We start from the raw sequence: 20,133 nt of genomic DNA, 5'->3' as shown, positions 1-20,133 counted from the left end.
GTGTAAAGATAAACTAGAAACAAAGACCTATAAAGGACAAGGATCATGGAAGCAAACAGGTTTGGTACTTCAAACAAATTATATAGTTTATCAAAGGAAATCATCTAAAATTTTGCTTTGATTATTGGAAACTTCAGCAATTTTTTTTTATTATGGTATACATTTTATTGTTGTATAATTATTTTTTTTTTCTAATTTTATTTTATTTTTAAACTTTACATAATTGTATTAGTTTTGCCAAACATCAAAATGAATCCGCCACAGGTATACATGTGTTCCCCATCCTGAACCCTCCTCCCTCCTCCCTCCCCATACCATCCCTCTGGGTCGTCCCAATGCTCTAGCCCCAAGCATCCAGCATCATGCATCGAACCTGGACTGGCAACTCATCTCTTACATGACATTTTACATGTTTCAATGCCATTCTCCCAAATCTTCCCACCCTCTCCCTCTCCCACAGAGTCCATAAGACTGTTCTATACGTCAGTGTCTCCTTTGCTGTCTCGTACACCAGGTTATTGTTACCATCTTTCTAAATTCCATATATATGCGTTAGTATACTGTATTTATGTTTTTCCTTCTGGCATACTTCACTCTGTATAATAGGCTCCAGTTTCATCCACCTCATTAGAACTGATTCAAATGTATTCTTTTTAATGGCTGAGTAATACTCCATTGTGTATATGTACCACAGCTTTCTTATCCATTCATCTGCTGATGGACATCTAGGTTGCTTCCATGTCCTGCCTATTATAAACAGTGCTGCGATGAACATTGGGGTACACGTGTCTCTTTCCCTTCTGGTTTCCTCAGTGTGTATGCCCAGCAGTGGGATTGCTGGATCATAAGGCAGTTCTATTTCCAGTTTTTTAAGGAATCTCCACACTGTTCTCCATAGTGGCTGTACTAGTTTGCATTCCCACCAACAGTGCAAGAGGGTTCCCTTTTCTCCACACCCTCTCCAGCATTTATTATTGTATATCTGAAATTCCAAACTCTACTCTAGATTTTTAATTTATGCTTTTTGGTATTTGATATCAATTTTGTACCTGTATTTTCTTTATAATTTTTGTGACATTGTTTGTATTTGTTTGTTTGTTTTCTCTCTTTATTTTTCTTCTTCTTTTTTTTTTTTTTTAACATTGTATTTTTGAAATTCCAAACTCTACTCTAGATTTTTAATTTTTGCTTTCTGGTATTAGTTATCAATTTTGTACCTGTACTTTCTTTATAATTTTCTCGACCTTGTTTGTTTTTGTTTGTTCGTTTTTTCTCTCTTTCTTTTCCTTCTTCTTTTCTTTAACATCATATTTTTGAAATTCCAAACTCTACTCTAGATTTTTAATTTTTGCTTTCTGGTATTAGTTATCAATTTTGTACCTGTACTTTCTTTATAATTTTCGCGACCTTGTTTGTTTTTGTTTGTTCATTTTTTCTCTCTTTCTTTTCCTTCTTCTTTTCTTTAACATCGCATTTTTGAAATTCCAAACTTTACGCTAGATTTTTAATTTTTGCTTTTATGTATTTGTTACCAATTTTGTACCTTTAAGGACCCAATCTTCAGGACCCATTTTTCACTAGGGAGCGAGATTACTGGCTTGACTGCTCTCCCTCCCTTTGGACTCTCCTTTTTCTCCACCAGGTCGCCTCTGTCTCCTCCCTAACCCCTCTCTACTCTACCCAACTCTGTGAATTTCTGTGTGTTCCAGACGGTGGAGAACACTTAGGGAACTGATTACTGGCTGGATCTGTCTCCCTCCTTTTCATTCCCCTCTTTTATCCTTCTGGCCACCTCTGTTACCTTCCTCCTTCTTCTCTTCTCTGTATAACCCCGTGAACATCTCTGAGTGGTCCAGTTGTGGAGTGCACATAAGGAAGTGACTACTGGCTAGCCCACTCTCTCCACTCTTGATTCACCTCATCTCATTTGGGTCACCTCTAACTCCCTCCTCCCTCTTCTCTTCTCCATGTAACCCTGTGAATCTCTCTGAGTGACCCTCACCATAGAGAAACTTTTCATCTTTAATGTAGATGTTTTATCAGTGGTGCTGTATAGAAGGAGAAGTTTTGAAACTACTGTAAAAATAAGACCGATAACCGGAAGCAGGAGACTTAAGTCCAAACCTGACTCCAGGGAACTCCTGACTCCAAGGAACATTCATTGACAGGAGCTCATCAAATGCCTCCATACCGACACTGAAACCAAGCACCGCACAAGGGCCAATAAGTTCCAGGGCAAGACATACCAAGCAAATTCTTCAGCAACAAAGGAACACAGCCCTGAGCTTCAAGATACAGGCTGCCCAAAGTCACCCCAAAACTATAGACATCTCATAACTCATTACTGGACATTTCATTGCACTCCAGAGAGAAGAAATACAGCTCCACCCACCAGAACACCAACACAAGCTTCCCTAACCAGGAAACCTTGACAAGCCACCTGTACAAACCCACACACAGTGAGGAAACGCCACAATAAAGAGAACTCCACAAACTGCCAGAATACAGAAAGGACACCCCAAACTCAGCAATTTAAACAAGATGAAGAGACAGAGGAATACTCAGCAGATAAAGAACAGGATAAATGCCCACCAAACCAAACAAAAGAGGAAGAGATAGGGAATCTACCTGATAAGGAATTCCGAATAATGATAGTGAAATTGATCCAAAATCTTGAAACTAAAATGGAATCACAGATAAATAGCCTGGAGACAAGGATTGAGAAGATGCAAGAAAGGTTTAACAAGGACCTAGAAGAAATAAAAAAGAGTCAATATATAATGAATAATGCAATAAATGAAATTAAAAACACTCTGGAGGCAACAAATAGTAGATTAACAGAGGCAGAAGATAGGATTAGTGAGTTAGAAGATAGAATGGTAGAAATAAATGAATCAGAGAGGATAAAAGAAAAACGAATTAAAAGAAATGAGGACAATCTCAGAGACCTCCAGGACAATATTAAATGCTACAACATTCGAATCATAGGGGTTCCAGAAGAAGAAGACAAAAAGAAAGACCATGAGAAAATACTTGAGGAGATAATAGTTGAAAACTTCCCTAAAATGGGGAAGGAAATAATCACCCAAGTCCAAGAAACCCAGAGAGTCCCAAACAGGATAAACCCAAGGCGAAGCACCCCAAGACACATATTAATCAAATTAACAAAGATCAAACACAAAGAACAAATATTAAAAGCAGCAAGGGAAAAACAACAAATAACACACAAGGGAATTCCCATTAGGATAACAGCTGATCTTTCAATAGAAACTCTTCAAGCCAGGAGGGAATGGCAAAACATACTTAAAATGATGAAAGAAAATAACCTACAGCCCAGATTATTGTACCCAGCAATTTTTTACTATTAGGATATGACACATGAGTGAAATTTAAAAGAATGAACCTCTGTGCTTTATACATGAAATGATCACCAATTGACAAAGAAAGTCAAATCACCAATAGAACAAAACTACAAGTGAAAAAAAAAAAAATAAATGACTTATTTAAGAAGGGATGACAAAAGGGACAATACTGGGAGAAGTAGGAGATTCAAGTGAGAAATTAATTTATAATTCAATTAAAATCTTACAAATACACTTTGCAAAGTTTAAAATCATATAGTTTTTCTGACTACCAGCTCAAGTATATAAAAGTTATTTATGGACTGCCCACAATCCAGGCAGATTCTTTACCATCTAAGCCACCAGAGAAGCCCCAAGAATACTGGAGTGGGTAGCCATTCCCTTCTCCAGGGGATCTTCTAGACCCAGGGATTGAACCCAGGTTACTCACACTGCAGGCAGATTCTTCCCCATCTGAGCCATCAGGGAAGTCCACTGAAGAGACAGGGTATACTAAATGTGGTAGATTCTAATGTCAGACTGAGTTCAAAACTAGTTAATACTATAGAGCCAGAGCTGCTGTAATTGCTAACTGGACTACTGCTAAAATACCAGTAGTTCATATGTTTGGTGGGAATCATGTACTAATACATTTCACTGTGAAAGTCCGATAACATTTGATATTTTGGTGGTAGGCAGGCTTTCCATTGTGTGGTCCCCTTGTATGGCAATTGTAATCCTTAAGAGCAAATTCTTTATACCAAACAACAATGGGACATGAATGCCATTTTCATCTGATTTCTAAATGGAATCTGGTCTCTGATAGTTCTTTCCAAAGCTCTTATTAGATCTCTATTTGATGAAATGACCTTATTTAGATTAATGCAGTTAAAGCCATGGATTATGCAAGATGTTTAAAGGAATATAACTGCGCTCCACCATGGTAATAGTAAAATTAGTTTATTTTACTCAGTGCTGGCAAGCAAACCAGTAGTGGCCATTTGTGGAAAGGAAAAACTTATTTGCCTTCATTTTCACTAATGTGAAACAGAGTCCTCAAAAATTTAAAAAAAAATTAACTAGGTACTATAAAAACGAATCTCCTGCACATTTCCTGTGAAGACAGAAATTTTGGTAATAAGACAAATTATGTCAAATGTCAATATGAGTTATTTTTGTTTAAACTTCATTTTTTTCTATTTATCTGATTTTCCTTCTCATGTTCTCTTTCTCTATATACATTAAAATTTCCTAGTTTATATGCTCTCTCTTTGAAAAATTAAATGCTAAATTCATCTAAATAAGAGAGAAATCTGCTGGTTCTAAAGCTTATTTAAATAAAATGAACTTAAACATTTAATTTGGCTGACATAGCCTTGTTAGGAGGTGATTAAATAAGCAATTTACCTAGAATGAACATATTCCTCTAATCTCAGGGAAAATATTTTGGTTTTAAAAAAATCAAATATCCCAGATTTATTTCATATTACCACACCCTAAATTCAAGTAGTCAGGTTTTTAAATTATTCTGTTCACTGCTGGATTTTTGAGAGCAACCCAACCACTCACTTTTAAACTATAAATGTATTTTTATAATAAAAGCAAAAAAAAATCCTAGGGATATAGAAAACTGTAAAAGTAGAAATCTTCTACCTCACAGGAATACTTTAGAAAGTCACTGGATAGGGAATTTTATGAAGGTGAGGGCTAATATCTCTCTAAGACCCATCAGGGTGCCTGGAGCAGAACTGAGTTAATAAACATTGTTAAGTGAAGCAATGAAAAATATACCTTTATTTTTACAACTAATAAAAGTTCTACAGAAACAAAACTCTTCTTTAAGAACAGTACATTTTAAGCTATAGAATCAGATTTCATGGTCAAGTGGCTAGAAAATGATCTTGTACCACACTAAAAACCAATCCTCAATTACAAAGGATTAAGACTTAATTTCTTAGTATTCTGAAAAACGTAAGTCTAGAAATGTGGTAAAGCTAAAAGCAACTTAATAGTGGGGAAAGTGCACAATCCAGGAAGGAATGCTCACCCAGACTTCGGAGGCCAGAGGTTAGGGCTCTAGGCCACACTTGGTCCCTGACTTAACATCCCAGCCATGGAGTCTGTCTGATGGGGTGGCTATGTTTTGCTTCAAAAGGCTGACAATGAAGCTGCAGTGAGCCTGAAGCAGTGGTTGTGGTTCTTGCCCCAAATAGGTCTCTCAGATGAAGAGAACACCAAACTGATAAAGAGTTAGAGAAAGTAGCCCAGACGGTAAAGCGTCTGCCTACAATGCAGGAGACCTGGCTTCGATCCCTGGGTCGGGAAGATCCCCTTGAGAAGGAAATGGCAACCCACTCCAGTAATTCATGCCTGGAAAAATCCCATGGACAGAGGAGCCTGGTGGGCTACAGTCCATGAGGTGGCAAAGAGTCGGACACGACTGAGAGACTTCACTTCACTTCTAGAGAAAGTCAACTGTATGTCAACTGGGAGATGAATGTGTACAGAATACATCAGCATCTGCACACGCCATTCATGGTTAGTTGATGGTCCTGAGATGGGTCACTCAGGCAAAGAGAAATGTTGAGGAAAACTGGGAAGGTGGATTCAATTAATAGACAGGAGACTCATGAGGGAATAAGGAGAAGTGTTGAGACTGGAATTACCAATGAAGTTGGGAAACTAAGGGCAAAAGCCACAGGAAAACAGGCAAACATCCTCTCTGATCTGATACTTTACAATTCTTCGCCACAGAGAGTAATTCTGCCTTCACAATTCAGTACAAATCTTAGCAGAGCACCATCTATTAAAATAAATTTAAACATAAATACAGATTGGGACATTTTCCAGGTGGTGTAACACACTCCTTGTTCTCTCTGCATGCAACAGACAGACGCACAATCCTGCTGTTGGGATAGGCACCGTGCTGGGTACCCAGGTACAAAGATGAAAACACCCAGTCTACCCTACAACCCATTCACAGTCCCTGAGGACAGGCAGGCAAGACAGCGTCAGTTGTTGCCATGCGACAAGTGCTTTGCTAGAGAATGGACCAGGTCTCCTGAACACAGGGAAGAACATCTTAATTCTGAATGGGAAGGCCAGGAGAGCTTCCCAGAAGAAATGCCCATTGAGAGTGAATCTAAACAACAGCTTGCACGTGAAATCGTATTCCAATGATTACTACAAATTGACAACAGTTTTGAACTGAACTGATAGTTCTAAACACCAAACTGTGACCTAAACAATTAGCGTATTTTTACCCTGAATTTATATTTCAAACAAAAATTTGCTTAACTGTATATCAGTGAGAAATGAATGGACTACACACAACTGCATCAACATGGGATACACTCTCAAACATCAATTGGCAGGGAAAATAAAACCCACCAGCCACAAAACAGTACCAACTGTATCCATTCATTTTATATAAAACTCAGAAGTAGAAAATAGTATTCTGTGATTTTTTTTTGAAATCAGGATAGATGTTATACTTCGTGCTGGTGGGCAGTAGCTAAAAGGGCCACAAAGGTGGCTTAGAGTTGCTGGTAGCATTATTTTTAATCAGGGTGGTGATTATAAGGGTGGCCACTGATAATAGGAATTACTAATTTTTCTTTTTTTTTCTAGTTTGCAACATCCAAAAAGAGTAGTTATGGTTTATGACATGTACACATATTCTTCATAGGTGACAAATGACAAAAACATGTCAAAGCTTCTAAAATATACACACACAGATTTGTATGGATATATAAATACTGCTTTTGCTACAACTTAATTTTTGAGCAAATTTAATGGCAGAGTTAAAATGTAAAGAATTATTTTGAGACCATCAGGGCCACCTAAAATGCCAAGCAGCCCCATGATATCCCTCTTCTCTTTGGTGGCAAAAGTTGGCAAAAAAAGTTGGCAGCACTTTTTCTGAATCTCAGTGCAGCTCCCAGTATTCTTCCACGTGGCCATACTATGGGCCACAGATGAAAATGATTAGCAATCTTGGTTTTAAACAAAGAGGATTGTCTATTTCCTTTGTTACTTACATGAAAAAGACATTACAATTAAGGACACATTTTATGTGTATTTCTAAGTCAGGGTATAATTCCACGGCTATGTATGTAAAGTGATTTTCCCGATTATAAAAACACTTACAAAGGGATGTTTGCTAACAGTAAATCTGCTGATATTTTTGTGTTTTACATTACCATGGAAACACTTTCTGATTCATATACAATTAGACGCAATTTTAACAACAGGACTCAGACAAACAATCGGAACTATTTTTCTCAAGCAGAGATTCAGGGAATCTTTAGTGACCCAATTTTTTCCCTCAAGGTGGTGAGCCCCACCCTCAGTCACACCTTTTAGCCCAAAGAACAGTTGCTAATTATAACAAAGTAAAGCTTTTCCACATTTTTTTATTGGTACCTACTCATAATAAAATAAGTACAGAGCAGAGACAATGGAACACTAATTGGCTGCTCTCACTAAACCACTGCATTTTCTACATTTCCAGCCTCTATGCTCTTCAGCTCATCCTGAAACTATACTCTGGGCCACAGGAACTGATCAAACCAAATCCCCTTTTTTTGCATGTTGTCTTTCTAGATGGAGAAAGAGGCTTGTGCTATGCTAGAATGGCAGAGTAAAAATAAACAGGAGTCCTATCCAGTCTGGGACCTGCTAAGGATGAGGAGACTCAGGCTATGGAGATAACAATCTGTATATTACACAACCCAGAAGGCATGTCAGGACTAGAGGAGCAGGGCATCTGGAAAGACAGGGAAGGCCTGGCAGTGAGGTACAGTAAGACTGAACCACCAGGTGGCAGAAAGTGAAGAACTACAGAGCCACTTGATGAGGGCAAAAGAGAAGAGTGATAAAGCTGGCTTGAAATTCAGCATTAAAAAAAAAAAAAACAAAAACGATCATTGCATCCCATCCCATCACTTCATGGCGGAAAACAGATGCGGAAAAACTGGAAACAGTGATAGATTTGATTTTCTTGGTCTCCAAAATCACTGCAGATGGTGACTGCAGCCGTCAAATTAAAAGATGCTTGCTCCTTGGAAGGTAAGCTATGACAAACCTAGACAGCATATGAAAAAAATAAGAGATATCACTTTGCCAACAAAGGTCTGCATAGTCAAAGCTATGGTTTTTCCAGTAATCATGTATGGATGTGAGAGTTGGACTATAAAAAAGGCTGAGCAATGAAGAATTGATGCTTCTGAACTGTGGTGCTGGAGAACTCTTGAGAGTCTTTTGGACTGCAAGGAAATCAAACCAGTCAATCCTAAAGGAAATCAACCCTGAATATTCATTAGAAGGACTGAGGCTGAAGCTGAAACTCCTGATACTTTGGCCACCTGATGTGAAGAGCCAACTCACTGGAAAAGATGCTGATGCTGGGAAAGACTGAAGGCAAAACAAAAAGTGGGCAGCAGAGGATGAGATGGTTACAAAGCATCGATCACCGACTCAATGGACACGAGTTTGAGCAAACTCTAGGAGACAGCGGAGGACAGAGCAGCCTGGTGTGTTGCAGCCCATGGGGTCACAGAGAGTCAGACTTACTGACTGAAAAACAACAAGCCCTTCCTGTGAGATTAACCCACTGCCTGGGACTGCTGTCCTAGAGGATTCTGACCTATTTTTAAATAACTAAATCAGAAGCATCTTAGCTTCCAACTGATCACTTCTTTCTCTGCTACCTTCTCTATATCATTTATTCTTTGACCCACCTGAATAGATCTTTGAAGCACAGTGTGATTTATCCAGAACCCCTAGCTTTGTATAAAGACTCAGTTTGAGGTGTCCCAAGAAGACTGTCTCACAGAAAATAAGCTCTTATAGACTGAATCAGTTTCACCTTATAGTTCTTGATTTAAAAAGTCCCAATAATATACAAACTTGAAAAATGCATAATACAAGCTAACATTTCCTGATACAAAGAATCAGCTACTGTGCTAAGGACTTTAATTAATTTTAATTAAGTTAATTAACTTATCTGACATATTTACATATATAGCATTACTAAAGGTAACATTACGGGAATTCCCTGGCACTTCCAAGTCAGGGGATACAGGTTCGATCCCTGGTCAGGGGACTAAGATCCTACATGCTACACAGTGTGGCCAAAAAAAAAATAATAGCATTTAATAATTTTTAAAAGTATGTGAATCCATGAAATTCTCTTATTTACCATGCAATCTCAGGTAAGTTTTCCTCACTATTCTAGAAAATGAGGAATAATAATAATGTGTGCCTCACAGGATTTATAATGAGACTTGATGGAGTAATTCTTTTCAAACACACAGCCTGATATCTGTCACAGAAGCACTCAGTAAATAGCAATTACCATGATTTTTACTTCAGTGAGACTATGTTTTGGAGAAGAGAGAAGAGTAAAGTTACAATTTCAAGACATGAATTTTGGCAATTTAATAAGCGATGTGACTTCCAAAAAATGTTACTGATCAGAGTTTAGTTACCTGCGAAGGTCTTTGGACAAAGCACTGTCTTGAATTTCCTTCAGGAGATCATGGAGACCTCAACCTCCATACCTCTCCATAAATATTCCTTCAATCCAACTTTGAAGTTGTGACAGAATTATCATGATATTAGCTAACTTCACAGACATAAGTTTAAGAATTACATTTAAGTACCATACAATAACCTTAGATATGCAGATGACACCACCCTTATGGCAGAAAGTGAAGAGGAACTAAAAAGCCTCTTGATGAAAGTGAAAGTGGAGAGTGAAAAAGTTGGCTTAAAGCTCAACATTCAGAAAATGAAGATCATGGCATCTGGTCCCATCACTTCATGGTAAATAGATGGGGAAACATTAGAAACAATGTCAGACTTTATTTTTTGGGCTCCAAAATCACTGCAGATGGTGATTGCAGCCATGAAATTAAAAGATTCTTAGTCCTTGGAAGAAAAGTTATGACCAACCTAGATAGCATATTCAAAAGCAGAGACATTACTTTGCCAACAAATGTCCGTCTAGTCAAGGCTATGGTTTTTCCAGTAGTCATGTATGGATGTGAGAGTTGGACTGTGAAGAAAGCTGAGCGCCAAAGAATTGATGCTTTTGAACTGTAGTGTTGGAGAAGACTCTTGAGAGTCCCTTGGACTGCAAGGAGATCCAACCAGTCCATTCTGAAGGAGATCAGCCCTGGGATTTCTTTGGAGGGAATGATGCTAAAGTTGAAACTCCAGTACTTTGGCCACCTCATGCGAAGAGCTGACTCATTGGAATAGACTCTGATGCTGGGAGGGATTGGAGGTGGGAGAAGAAGGGGACGACAGAGGATGAGATGGCTGGATGGCATCACTGACTCGATGGACATGAGTCTGGGTGAACTCTGGGAGTTGGTGATAGACAGGAAGGCCTGGTGTGCTGTGATTCATGGGGTTGCAAAGAGTCAGACATGACTGAGCGACTGAACTGAACTGAACCATACAAATTATAAATGGAAATACTTTCACGAATTTACCTGACAAAGTTTTAGCTCTCTATTTGACTTCAAACTTTGTGTTTGAATTTTAAGAAAAATATTTCTCCAATAAAATCTGTTGCCACAAAAACACTGACATTGTTTCTAACCATTTTCTTGACCTTATTTGACTGGAAGTTAAAGACCAGCAAAACTTTTCCAGTTCCAAAAATGGGGTCAGGGTGGGGAGAATTAGATTATAGGTTATTTTCTGTGGTCCTATTCATTTCCAAGAGTTTATGGTTCTACTCGCTGGTCAAATGCCAGAGAGGAAGAAAACTGCAATTTATAGTCAGATTGGGGGAGAGGGTCAATAAACTGAATGCATCAAGAACTAGCTAGATTTCTAGAGAATGAAGCTGGGCCAAAGTCCACCTTCCACGTCTCCATCCATCTCTATGGTCCATGGTGGAAGACTTGTGTGCACACCTTGAGAAAGAAGGCAGACAAATACAAAAGGTATTTGTTCTTGAGCTGTACATGGTTAAAAAGAGAACCTTGAAATAATCTAGGACAGAAAGGAAAGGCATAGACCAGCAGCCTACTGACCACTTTTGCAATACTAGGAGGCAGAATCATGAGTGACCAAAGCAGTGGAGACAGTGGAGAAAACTGAATAAAACAAAAACAATATCATCACCACAAAAAACATGGGGTTTAGAATTAGACCATGTTTTCTTCAGCACTGTGATTTACGAGTTTTATCTCCTGTAATTATGAAGATAAAATGAACTAAATCATGTACAGCACCAAGTCCAGTGTCTGACCAACAGCAGGTTCTCAATATTGTATATCTGTTATGTGGGTTCGATCCCTGGGTTGGGGAGATCCTCTGGAGGAGGAAATGGCAACCCACTCCAGCACTCTTGCAGGGTGAATCCCATCAACAAAGGAGCCTGGTGGGCTACAGTCCATGGGGTCACAAAGAGTCAGACATAACTGAACACGAACACACACACACATATCATTACAATGGTCACCACTCTGGTTACCACTGTAGACTTAGGGGCTACTGTCCCAGCTAGCTGGTAATCCAGCTGCCAATCAGAGTTACCTGCTGTTCTATGACACATCTATAGCAGAGGAAACATCACAGCAGTGGTTGCCTGCCTGCCAGAATGCCATTGGTTAAAATTTGACACATTTTGCAGGAATTTATCCTAACTAAAACAGTTTCAGTCATATAAATCCCCTGACACAAAGAAGAAATTCTGTACCACATTGCAATGAAGTGAAATCACAGATGTTAGGAATTGTTATTTTCTGTATTCCATATATACATGAACATTTCATACATATTCATTTTAGAAAGTTGAATTTCTCATCTTGAATGTATTTTAAACAGGACAGAGACTCAGACACAATGGGAACGCTCTTTTGCATGAAGCCTGAAAACAATTACACATTGAAACTATGTTTTACAGAACATTTCTTTTAACAAGTCACACTGGTACCACCCCCTTTACAATTCAAAATGAGCGTTTTGCACTATGAAATGAAATGGAGAAGGAAATGGTAACCCACTCAGTATTCTTGCCTGGAAAATCCCATGGACAGAAGAAACTGGCAGGCTACAGTTCGTGAGGTCACGAAGAGTTGGATGCCAATTGAGCACATAAGATTAAAAAAGACCACAAAGTCACTTTACTCCATAAAGGAGAATCTACTTATCTACTGATTCACTACCCTGATAACTAGGAAGAAACGGGTTAAAATTTAAGCAAGGAAGATTAATATTAGCTATAAACAAAACGTCTGAACTGTGTGGGCTGTAAAACATCAAAAACTTCACCAGTAAGGAAGTTTCGGAAATTGTCACCTCAGTGTGCATATATTCTACACCTGGTTTCTAGTTTTCTAATTTCTTGTTCTCCCTCATGTAACAGAGAAATGGAAAGGATTGAAGTCGACTTTCTTTATCCTCTGGCAGAAGTTTTTAGTCCTGAGATGAAGGGGAGAAACAAACAAATAAATAAAAACCATTGCTACACGCAAGTTCATTACTACAGCTGCTATCGGAAGGTGGCAGTGTGATTAAACAGGGCAGGGTGCCAGATGGCGAGTGTCTGGTTCAGAATGGGCTGAAGTCCTTCCAGCCTCCCCTCTGACCTTCCTCTTATTTCTCTAGACACTTCTTCAGATCTTTCCCATAATCTTCCCCTTATTGTTTCTCACTGTTATTCTGAAGAGCATCTTAGTTTAGCTTCCCCAATTCACATCCTCACCTATCACCCAGGGTGCTCCTACGAGAGCCAACTGCCTAGGAAGGTTGAAGGTAGATAATAAAGGCGTAACATTCATATTTCCTCTGTTATGCTAAGAACTGCATCCACAGGTTCTGGAATTTTCTATATTCTCCATTCTTCTAAAAGACTTCCTAGTTTAGTCCAAACTTGACCACAGAGCAAGGCATTTAGAGATTTGAGAATTAGAATTTCATAATTTAAGACTTTAAAGAGTATTTGTGATCCACTCTGTCCTTCCCTGGCATTAAAATATACATATATATATATATATATATATATATATATTTAAAATGTTTTAAATAATATTCAAGCTATTTTAACCACTTTTCCTAAAAGCTGCTTATCTCTAGATCTGGGATTATCTCTAGGTCTATATCACCAGATGTGATGCAAACTTAGAAAATAGGATCAAAAAGATTTATTGCAGGTTCAAAGCTCTGAACCAATTTTGAAAATAGTCACTTCTCTAAGTCCAGTCACATTGTATAACTGGACAGGCAGAAATTACACAAGTTCCATTTGTTTTCCCATTTGCAAAACCTTGTAAGATAAAAGATACAGGAAGGAAGATTTTGTACCTTTTTCAAAGCTGAGTTAAAACATTATGAAACTTCATACAAAGTTTGAGAACTGGTTTCTTACCTGACGCCTTACAGATCTTACAGAGAACAAAGTAAGACTTTCTAACAAAATTGGAAAGATGATCTATTAGAACTGAGAAGCACTGACTTTTGCTCTTTATTTTCCTACAATAGGGAATAGATAACTTTATTTGTTACTGCCGCTGCTGTTAAGTCGCTTCAGTCGTGTCCGACTCGGCGACCCCATAGATGGAAGCCCACCAGATTCCCCTGTCCCTGGGATTCTCCAGGCAAGAACACTGGAGTGGGTTGCCATTTCCTTCTCCAATGCTTGAAAATGAAAAGTGAGAGTGAAGTCTCTCAGTCGTGTCCGACTCTTCGCGACCCCATGGACTGCAGCCTACCAGGCTCCTCCATCCATGGAATTTTCCAGGCAAGAGTACTGGAGTGGGGTGCCATTGCCTTCTCTGAATCACAAAACCCTTTCAAATAGTTATTTTTCAATGCTCAACATCAGCCTTAAACTTTGAAAGTGAAAGTCGCTCAGTAGTGCCCGACTCTTTGTGACCCCATGGACCATACAGTCCATGGAATTCCCCAGGCCAGAATACTGGAGTGAGTAGGCTTTCCTTTCTCCAGGGGATATTCCCAACCCAGGGATCGAAACCAGGTCTCCCGCATTGCAGGTGGATTCTTTACTAGCTGAGCCACAAGGGAAGCCCAAGAATACTGGAGTGGGTAGCCTATCCCTTCTCCAGCAGATCTTCCCCACCCAGGAATCGAACCGGGGTCTCCTGCATTGCAGGCAGGTTCTCTACCAACTGAGCTATCAGGGAACTTTATGGCCTATCATACCCCAGAAGGTCAACTTCCAACTTATCTTTTCAGTCACCCAATAGCTACCAAATATTTTAGTGCCTTTGCTATATTCACAAGATAGATAATTTGACAGTCATCAAAAGTGATACTTATAAAAATAGTGGTGGTAGTGATTTAGTCGCTCAGTTACGTCCGACACTTTGCAACCCTGTAGACTGTAGCCCGCCAGACTCTTCCATCCACGGGATTTTCCAGGCAAGAATCCTGGACTGGTTAGCCATGTCCTTCTCCAGGGAATCTCAGGTCTCCTGCATTGCAGGCAATTCTTTACCTACTGAGCTACCAGGGAAGCCCAAAGAAAAAGAGCACTGCCTCTGAAGCAGAGAGGCATGGGATTGAACCTCAGCACTCCCTAGCAGTTAAAGTGCCTTGTTCAAATTATTTTATCTCTTAGGTTCATTTCTTCATCTGTAAAATAGGGATTAACAACTCCTTCCTTTCAACATTATTATAAGAACTAAACAGGATACTATATTTAAAATTTTCCACAGAGTTCTCATTTATAAGAGACACTCGATAAAATGAAAGCTAGAAATATTATTATTAGAAAAATGCATGATGAAGTGGAGCACAGAACTAATATTTACAACAGTTCAAGATATGTAAGTTAAGTGAAAAAAAAAAAGAGAATAGTTGAGGTTAGGATACCAGGGGTTAAAACTAATTTTCCCTCCAAAATATTATTGTCATTACATCTTTTTATTTTCAATTAGAAAAGTTAGTAGTTTTACTATAATCATGAAGCCAAAATAAGAATTCTCAGTCAGCCTGAACTCATAACTTTAGGAGAATAGAGTTAATAGAAAAGAACAATCATTTATTGATCTGAGAAGCAATGTTTTTTAGAAAGTTATATCTGCTCACTACTGAAATGCTTATTTGCCGTATTTTGGACACTGAGCCAATTATTGTTTACCAGATATACAGATGGCTACACAGATAAAGATGAGTTTGCTAATGCACATGGTAGTTATATTTTTAATATATTTAAAATCATGTATCATAATTCCTTGATGAAAAAGTGCATATCATATAGTAAAAGAATATATATTCAGAAGAATGAAAACCACCCTGCCTCCATTCTGGCCATTTTTACCCTAGAAGGTAACCACTACTAAAGGCTTGGAAAACACCCTTCCGGGCTTATTTTCTATGTCTATAAACCTAAGTAAAAATTTTACATATTTAATAATCTGCTTCAAAACTTACTTTATAAAAAGACTCACAGGCATATCTTAGACAATAGCATCTTCTCCCCACCAGATTACACAATGAACAATCTTAAATATCACAAGTATATGCCAAATAATGAACAGCAGAAAAGAACAAAGTCCAGTTTTATTGATCAAAGTTTTCTATATTTATATTTGTAAGGATAATTATTTTTCATTTAAATTGAATTATATAAGTCTTGGTTAGATTAATGAGAACTATCTCTGGGATATATTTGTAAGTGGTAAAATGCTACAGAATCATAATTTTATTATAATGTATAACTGCTGACTATTTCTAAATTGAAGACATGTGAAATTAAAATATTTATGGATATGTAACTGCCTCTTTGTTTTCTCACAGAGAATTTAAAGATGAACTATTACTACCCAAATGACTGAAACAGAAAGGCAAAATAAATGATTTTGCTAGTTTTATTAACTGTATGAGCATAAGAAAACATATAGATCATGTTTTTCTCAATTTCTAGCAGACATTTAAAGGAATGCAAAAGGATTAATACCACAATTAAATTCTTTTAGAACCTGGCACAGAGTAGGTAGTCAATAAATATACCTATTGAAAAAATAAAAACAACCTAGTATATATCCTTATTATATAATACTTTATATATATTTAAAATATTATATAATAAGGAAACAGATCAATTTCAAGATTATTTTTATCTTGTTTTTAGAAATTAATAGAATTTTAACTGTAAGTAAAGGGCTTGTTATTTAAGCAGATGAACCAGGAGGAAGGATATATAATATCATTAGGAGTTTGTCATGAAATCCTCTTTTAAAATGTGAGTATCTCAAAGGGATTCAGTCAGGGCTGTAAATAACAAGTTCGTGTGGATTGTTTTTTATGGTAGTGGTTGGAAAGAAACAGGAAAAAAGCCAAAGAATAGTAATCTGAAGCGCTGGGTTCTTGCAAAAGGCAATTAGCAAACTGTCCGGAAGCATCCAAAGAGAAAATAGACAGTCTTAGAAAAAAGGGGGCAATGGAACAAACAAGATTTACATAAGTAGCATTAAGATAGTAAAGGCAAAAGATGATTCTCCCAAAAGAAAGTATTCTCAAGCACAGAACGAAATAAAATCATCTGAAAAAGGAATATTTACTTGGTCTCTCTAGTGGGAAGTCAGTTCTTAAGAGGATGAAGTAGGTTTTGGTTTCTGAAAGGAAAGGGGTTAGGGGTGGGGGTTGAGAGGACACCATCCTACTGAATTGTCGGGGGCAAGTGTGTACCGAGGTACAGGGAGCCGAAGGGCTGCTTTTTTTGTTAATCAAGTAAACATCTATATATATGTGTGTGTGTGTGTGTGTGTACACATATACACACATGTGTGATGTATAGAACAGTCTTATGGACTCTGTTGGAGAGGGAGAGGGTGGGAAGATTTGGGAGAATAGCATTGAAACATGTATAATATCATGTATGAAACGAGTTGCAGTCCAGGTTCGATGCACGATACTGGATGCTTGGGGCTAGTGCACTGGGAGGACCCAGAGGGATGGTATGGGGAGGGAGGAGGGAGGAGGGTTCAGGATGGGGAACACATGTATACCTGTGGCGGATTCATTTTGATATTTGGCAAAACTAATACAATTTTGTAAAGTTTAAAAATAATATAAAATAAAAAAAAAAAAACACATGTATACCTGTGGCAGATTCATTTCAATAAAAAAAATAAATAAATAAATAAATAAATTATGTAAAACCCGAAAAGAAAAATATAAATAGATGTGTTGTACAGAAATTGAAGGATAAAGGGATAATAAAACAGTTAAACTATAACTACAGTGATTACAACCTCAGGTCAATGATTCAGAGACAGCAGTGATATACCCAAACAGTTACATTATTAATAAGACAGAGGTAAGAGGGAGGTTTCCATAGTGTGCCATCAGGGACCATTAGCATAAAGAGAGGCATTTACTTCTTACATAAACACCATCTAAACCAAACACTACTCAAACTATTTAAAATTAAATGGAACAATATACACATTCATATTTTAAAACATATACTTTGAACTGTGGCCCTATTTATGACCTTACATAACACAGAATAATCAAATAGAACAGTTGTGGATAAAAATAGACTATGATAACCTCAGAGGAGTAAAGGATGTCGATGCTGCTGAACACTGAACTGCACTAAGTGTTGCTGATTGATTGCATCCTAAATTTGGAGCTAAGTCTCCTGGCGTTTGAGACAAAAACAGCAAATAGGTTGGTTAAATACTATTTATTCATGCATAAGAGCCTGTTTTCACATAGGCAGGACAGAAATCACAAGTGAATAAAATTCACTTATAAATTCTGATTACCCATTTATATTAGAGATTTATATTGGTTATAGCAACTATAAAAGGATTCTAAGTATTTCCCAGTATTTATTATTTGGCATAAAAGAGCCATACAAGTTTAGTTGCAGATGCAACCTTTTCTTTAAATAAATTCAAGGAGGAATTTATCACATGTATTCATTTATTTTTAAAAAAATCACAATTGATATGAGATCAAATCTGCATCTATAGTTTATTAAAACTCACAGAAATACCACTGCAGGAAAATTCTTGATTCTAGTCCCCTACAAAACAGCAGTACAATAACAGCAAATGATAACCCAACCTCATAAATGTGGACTGAATTCCCTATACAAATAATTTAAGTATTTATTTGTGTGTCTGCCTGCTCAAATAATTATATGTAGTGCATCTTACCTGCTTGCTTCCAGCCTTTCCTCAACACCTGCCTTCACTCATTGCTTTTAATTCTCCTGTCTAAAGGATTCTTTCCATTTCAAAAAGATGAGCTTACTTATATATTTACAATCAATCACTAAGATAAATAAAATAAAATTAACCTCTGAAACAGCCATAAAAATATTTTTGTAAATATCTGTATTAGACACAAAAGTTACTTATTGAGAAACTATTCCTTAAGGTTATGTGCATACAGCCATATCAAATACTGAAGAAATCGTAGAACTAAATATTAGAATAAATTGAAGTTAACATACTTTTTATTAAGATGAAAACACTAAAATTACCAAAAAGAACCCCACAAAATTATCAAGGAACATTATTAACAAAATAAAACAGGAGATTCCTGAATGATAAGCAACTTGATATACATTTAGTCATATAATTAAATTCAAGTTGGTTATATGATTAAAATGTAAAACATTATTAATTATTTTAATACTCGTGTGCTGAAAGGTAAAGTACTACTTCTAAAGACCACAGCAAAGATCGTTAACTACTAGCCTGCTTGTCTATCAGGTAAGAGAGATAAGAAAACATGCAGGCAGATCAGACAGTGAAAAATGGTAAGTTCATTTTCTAAACTTCCAAGGTTTTTGCAGGTTTCCTTCCTCTTCTAAAACTTGTCACCAAATGAATTGCTATGGTCCATGACGACCAAAAAAAAAAAAAAAAAAGTGCGAGCACCCTTATTTTTAGAGTAAACAAAATCGAGCAACAAAGTAGAGCCAAAGTGTCACCGACACCGAGCTCTTTCTTACAAAGCCCTAACATCATACCTAACTCTTGAACCTCGTCAGCAATTACTAAATACTCCACGATTACGTCAATCTTTAAATCAAAGAAGGGGAGAAGCAGGAGAGAAAAGCACGTTACCACACTCCCTCTGAAGTCCTCAGGGAACTTGTAGACCGGGATCTTGGCTTCATGATAATGCTCATTTTGGAGGAAAAAGAAAAAAAAAAAAAAAACTCTTCAAGAATTCTGATTAATACATTTCAGCTGTGTTTCTACAAAGATGGCTTGAAATATATTCCATTTTCAAAGGAGGTTGTTTGAAGAAATCCACATTTCCCGGAATCCAATTTCTGCCCCCAGTCCAGAACAGAGAGAGGTTTCTAAAACACAGAAGCTTTTTCCTCTTTCATACTGAATTTACTCCATCACCAGGCTGTTCGGAAGTGACAGTTTGTTTTCTGCTTTGCACTGCCAAGGGAGGAACTGGATTTTGAATCTATTCTTCATCTGGTCACAAGGGTAACCAACAGAGTGAAAGAGCCACTTGATCGCATCTCTTTTGCATTTCCACAATACCAGTATTAAAGGTTTCCGACAGTCTAAAAGTGCTCAGGTTAGAGAAAAGGAAACAGAAATGACCGCGAGGTACAGTAACGACACCGGAGAGCTGTCAGGGAAGTTCCATTTCAGGACGACCACAAAAAAACACTCCTCTCGGGGGAGCCAAGAAGTCAGAGAGGGAACAAAGCTCTCCACACTTGAGCTGGACTCACTGTTGTACCTGCGAACGTAATTTCCGCTGTGTCCCCTGATTAGAATCTGACTCCATGCCTTTGTGAATGAGAACTATCATTCAA

The 20,133-nt window shown here is 37.6% G+C and overlaps 1 protein-coding gene across 20 annotated transcripts in view; it reads right to left on the bottom strand.

Annotated features, from left to right (window-relative positions):
* The window catches only part of PDE4D (phosphodiesterase 4D), a 1,602,952-nt gene that overhangs the window by 283,661 nt on the left and 1,299,158 nt on the right, over nucleotides 1-20,133 (bottom strand). Inside the window, exon 1 of one of the 20 annotated variants that reach the window (XM_019982753.2) lies at nucleotides 19,415-20,103. The exons of the other annotated variants lie outside the window; for them this stretch is intronic. Within the exon in view, the coding sequence (XP_019838312.1) occupies nucleotides 19,415-19,479 (65 nt within the window). The 5' untranslated portion in view covers nucleotides 19,480-20,103. Of the gene's footprint in view, nucleotides 1-19,414; nucleotides 20,104-20,133 lie in introns of those variants that run through there. 20 annotated transcript variants of the gene reach the window in all.

Source organism: Bos indicus, chromosome 20 (assembly GCF_029378745.1).
Source record: "Bos indicus isolate NIAB-ARS_2022 breed Sahiwal x Tharparkar chromosome 20, NIAB-ARS_B.indTharparkar_mat_pri_1.0, whole genome shotgun sequence".
NCBI classification, from domain to species: domain Eukaryota; kingdom Metazoa; phylum Chordata; class Mammalia; order Artiodactyla; family Bovidae; genus Bos; species Bos indicus.
Note: the sequence above shows the minus strand (reverse complement) of the source record. Positions and strands in the feature narration are given on the sequence as shown.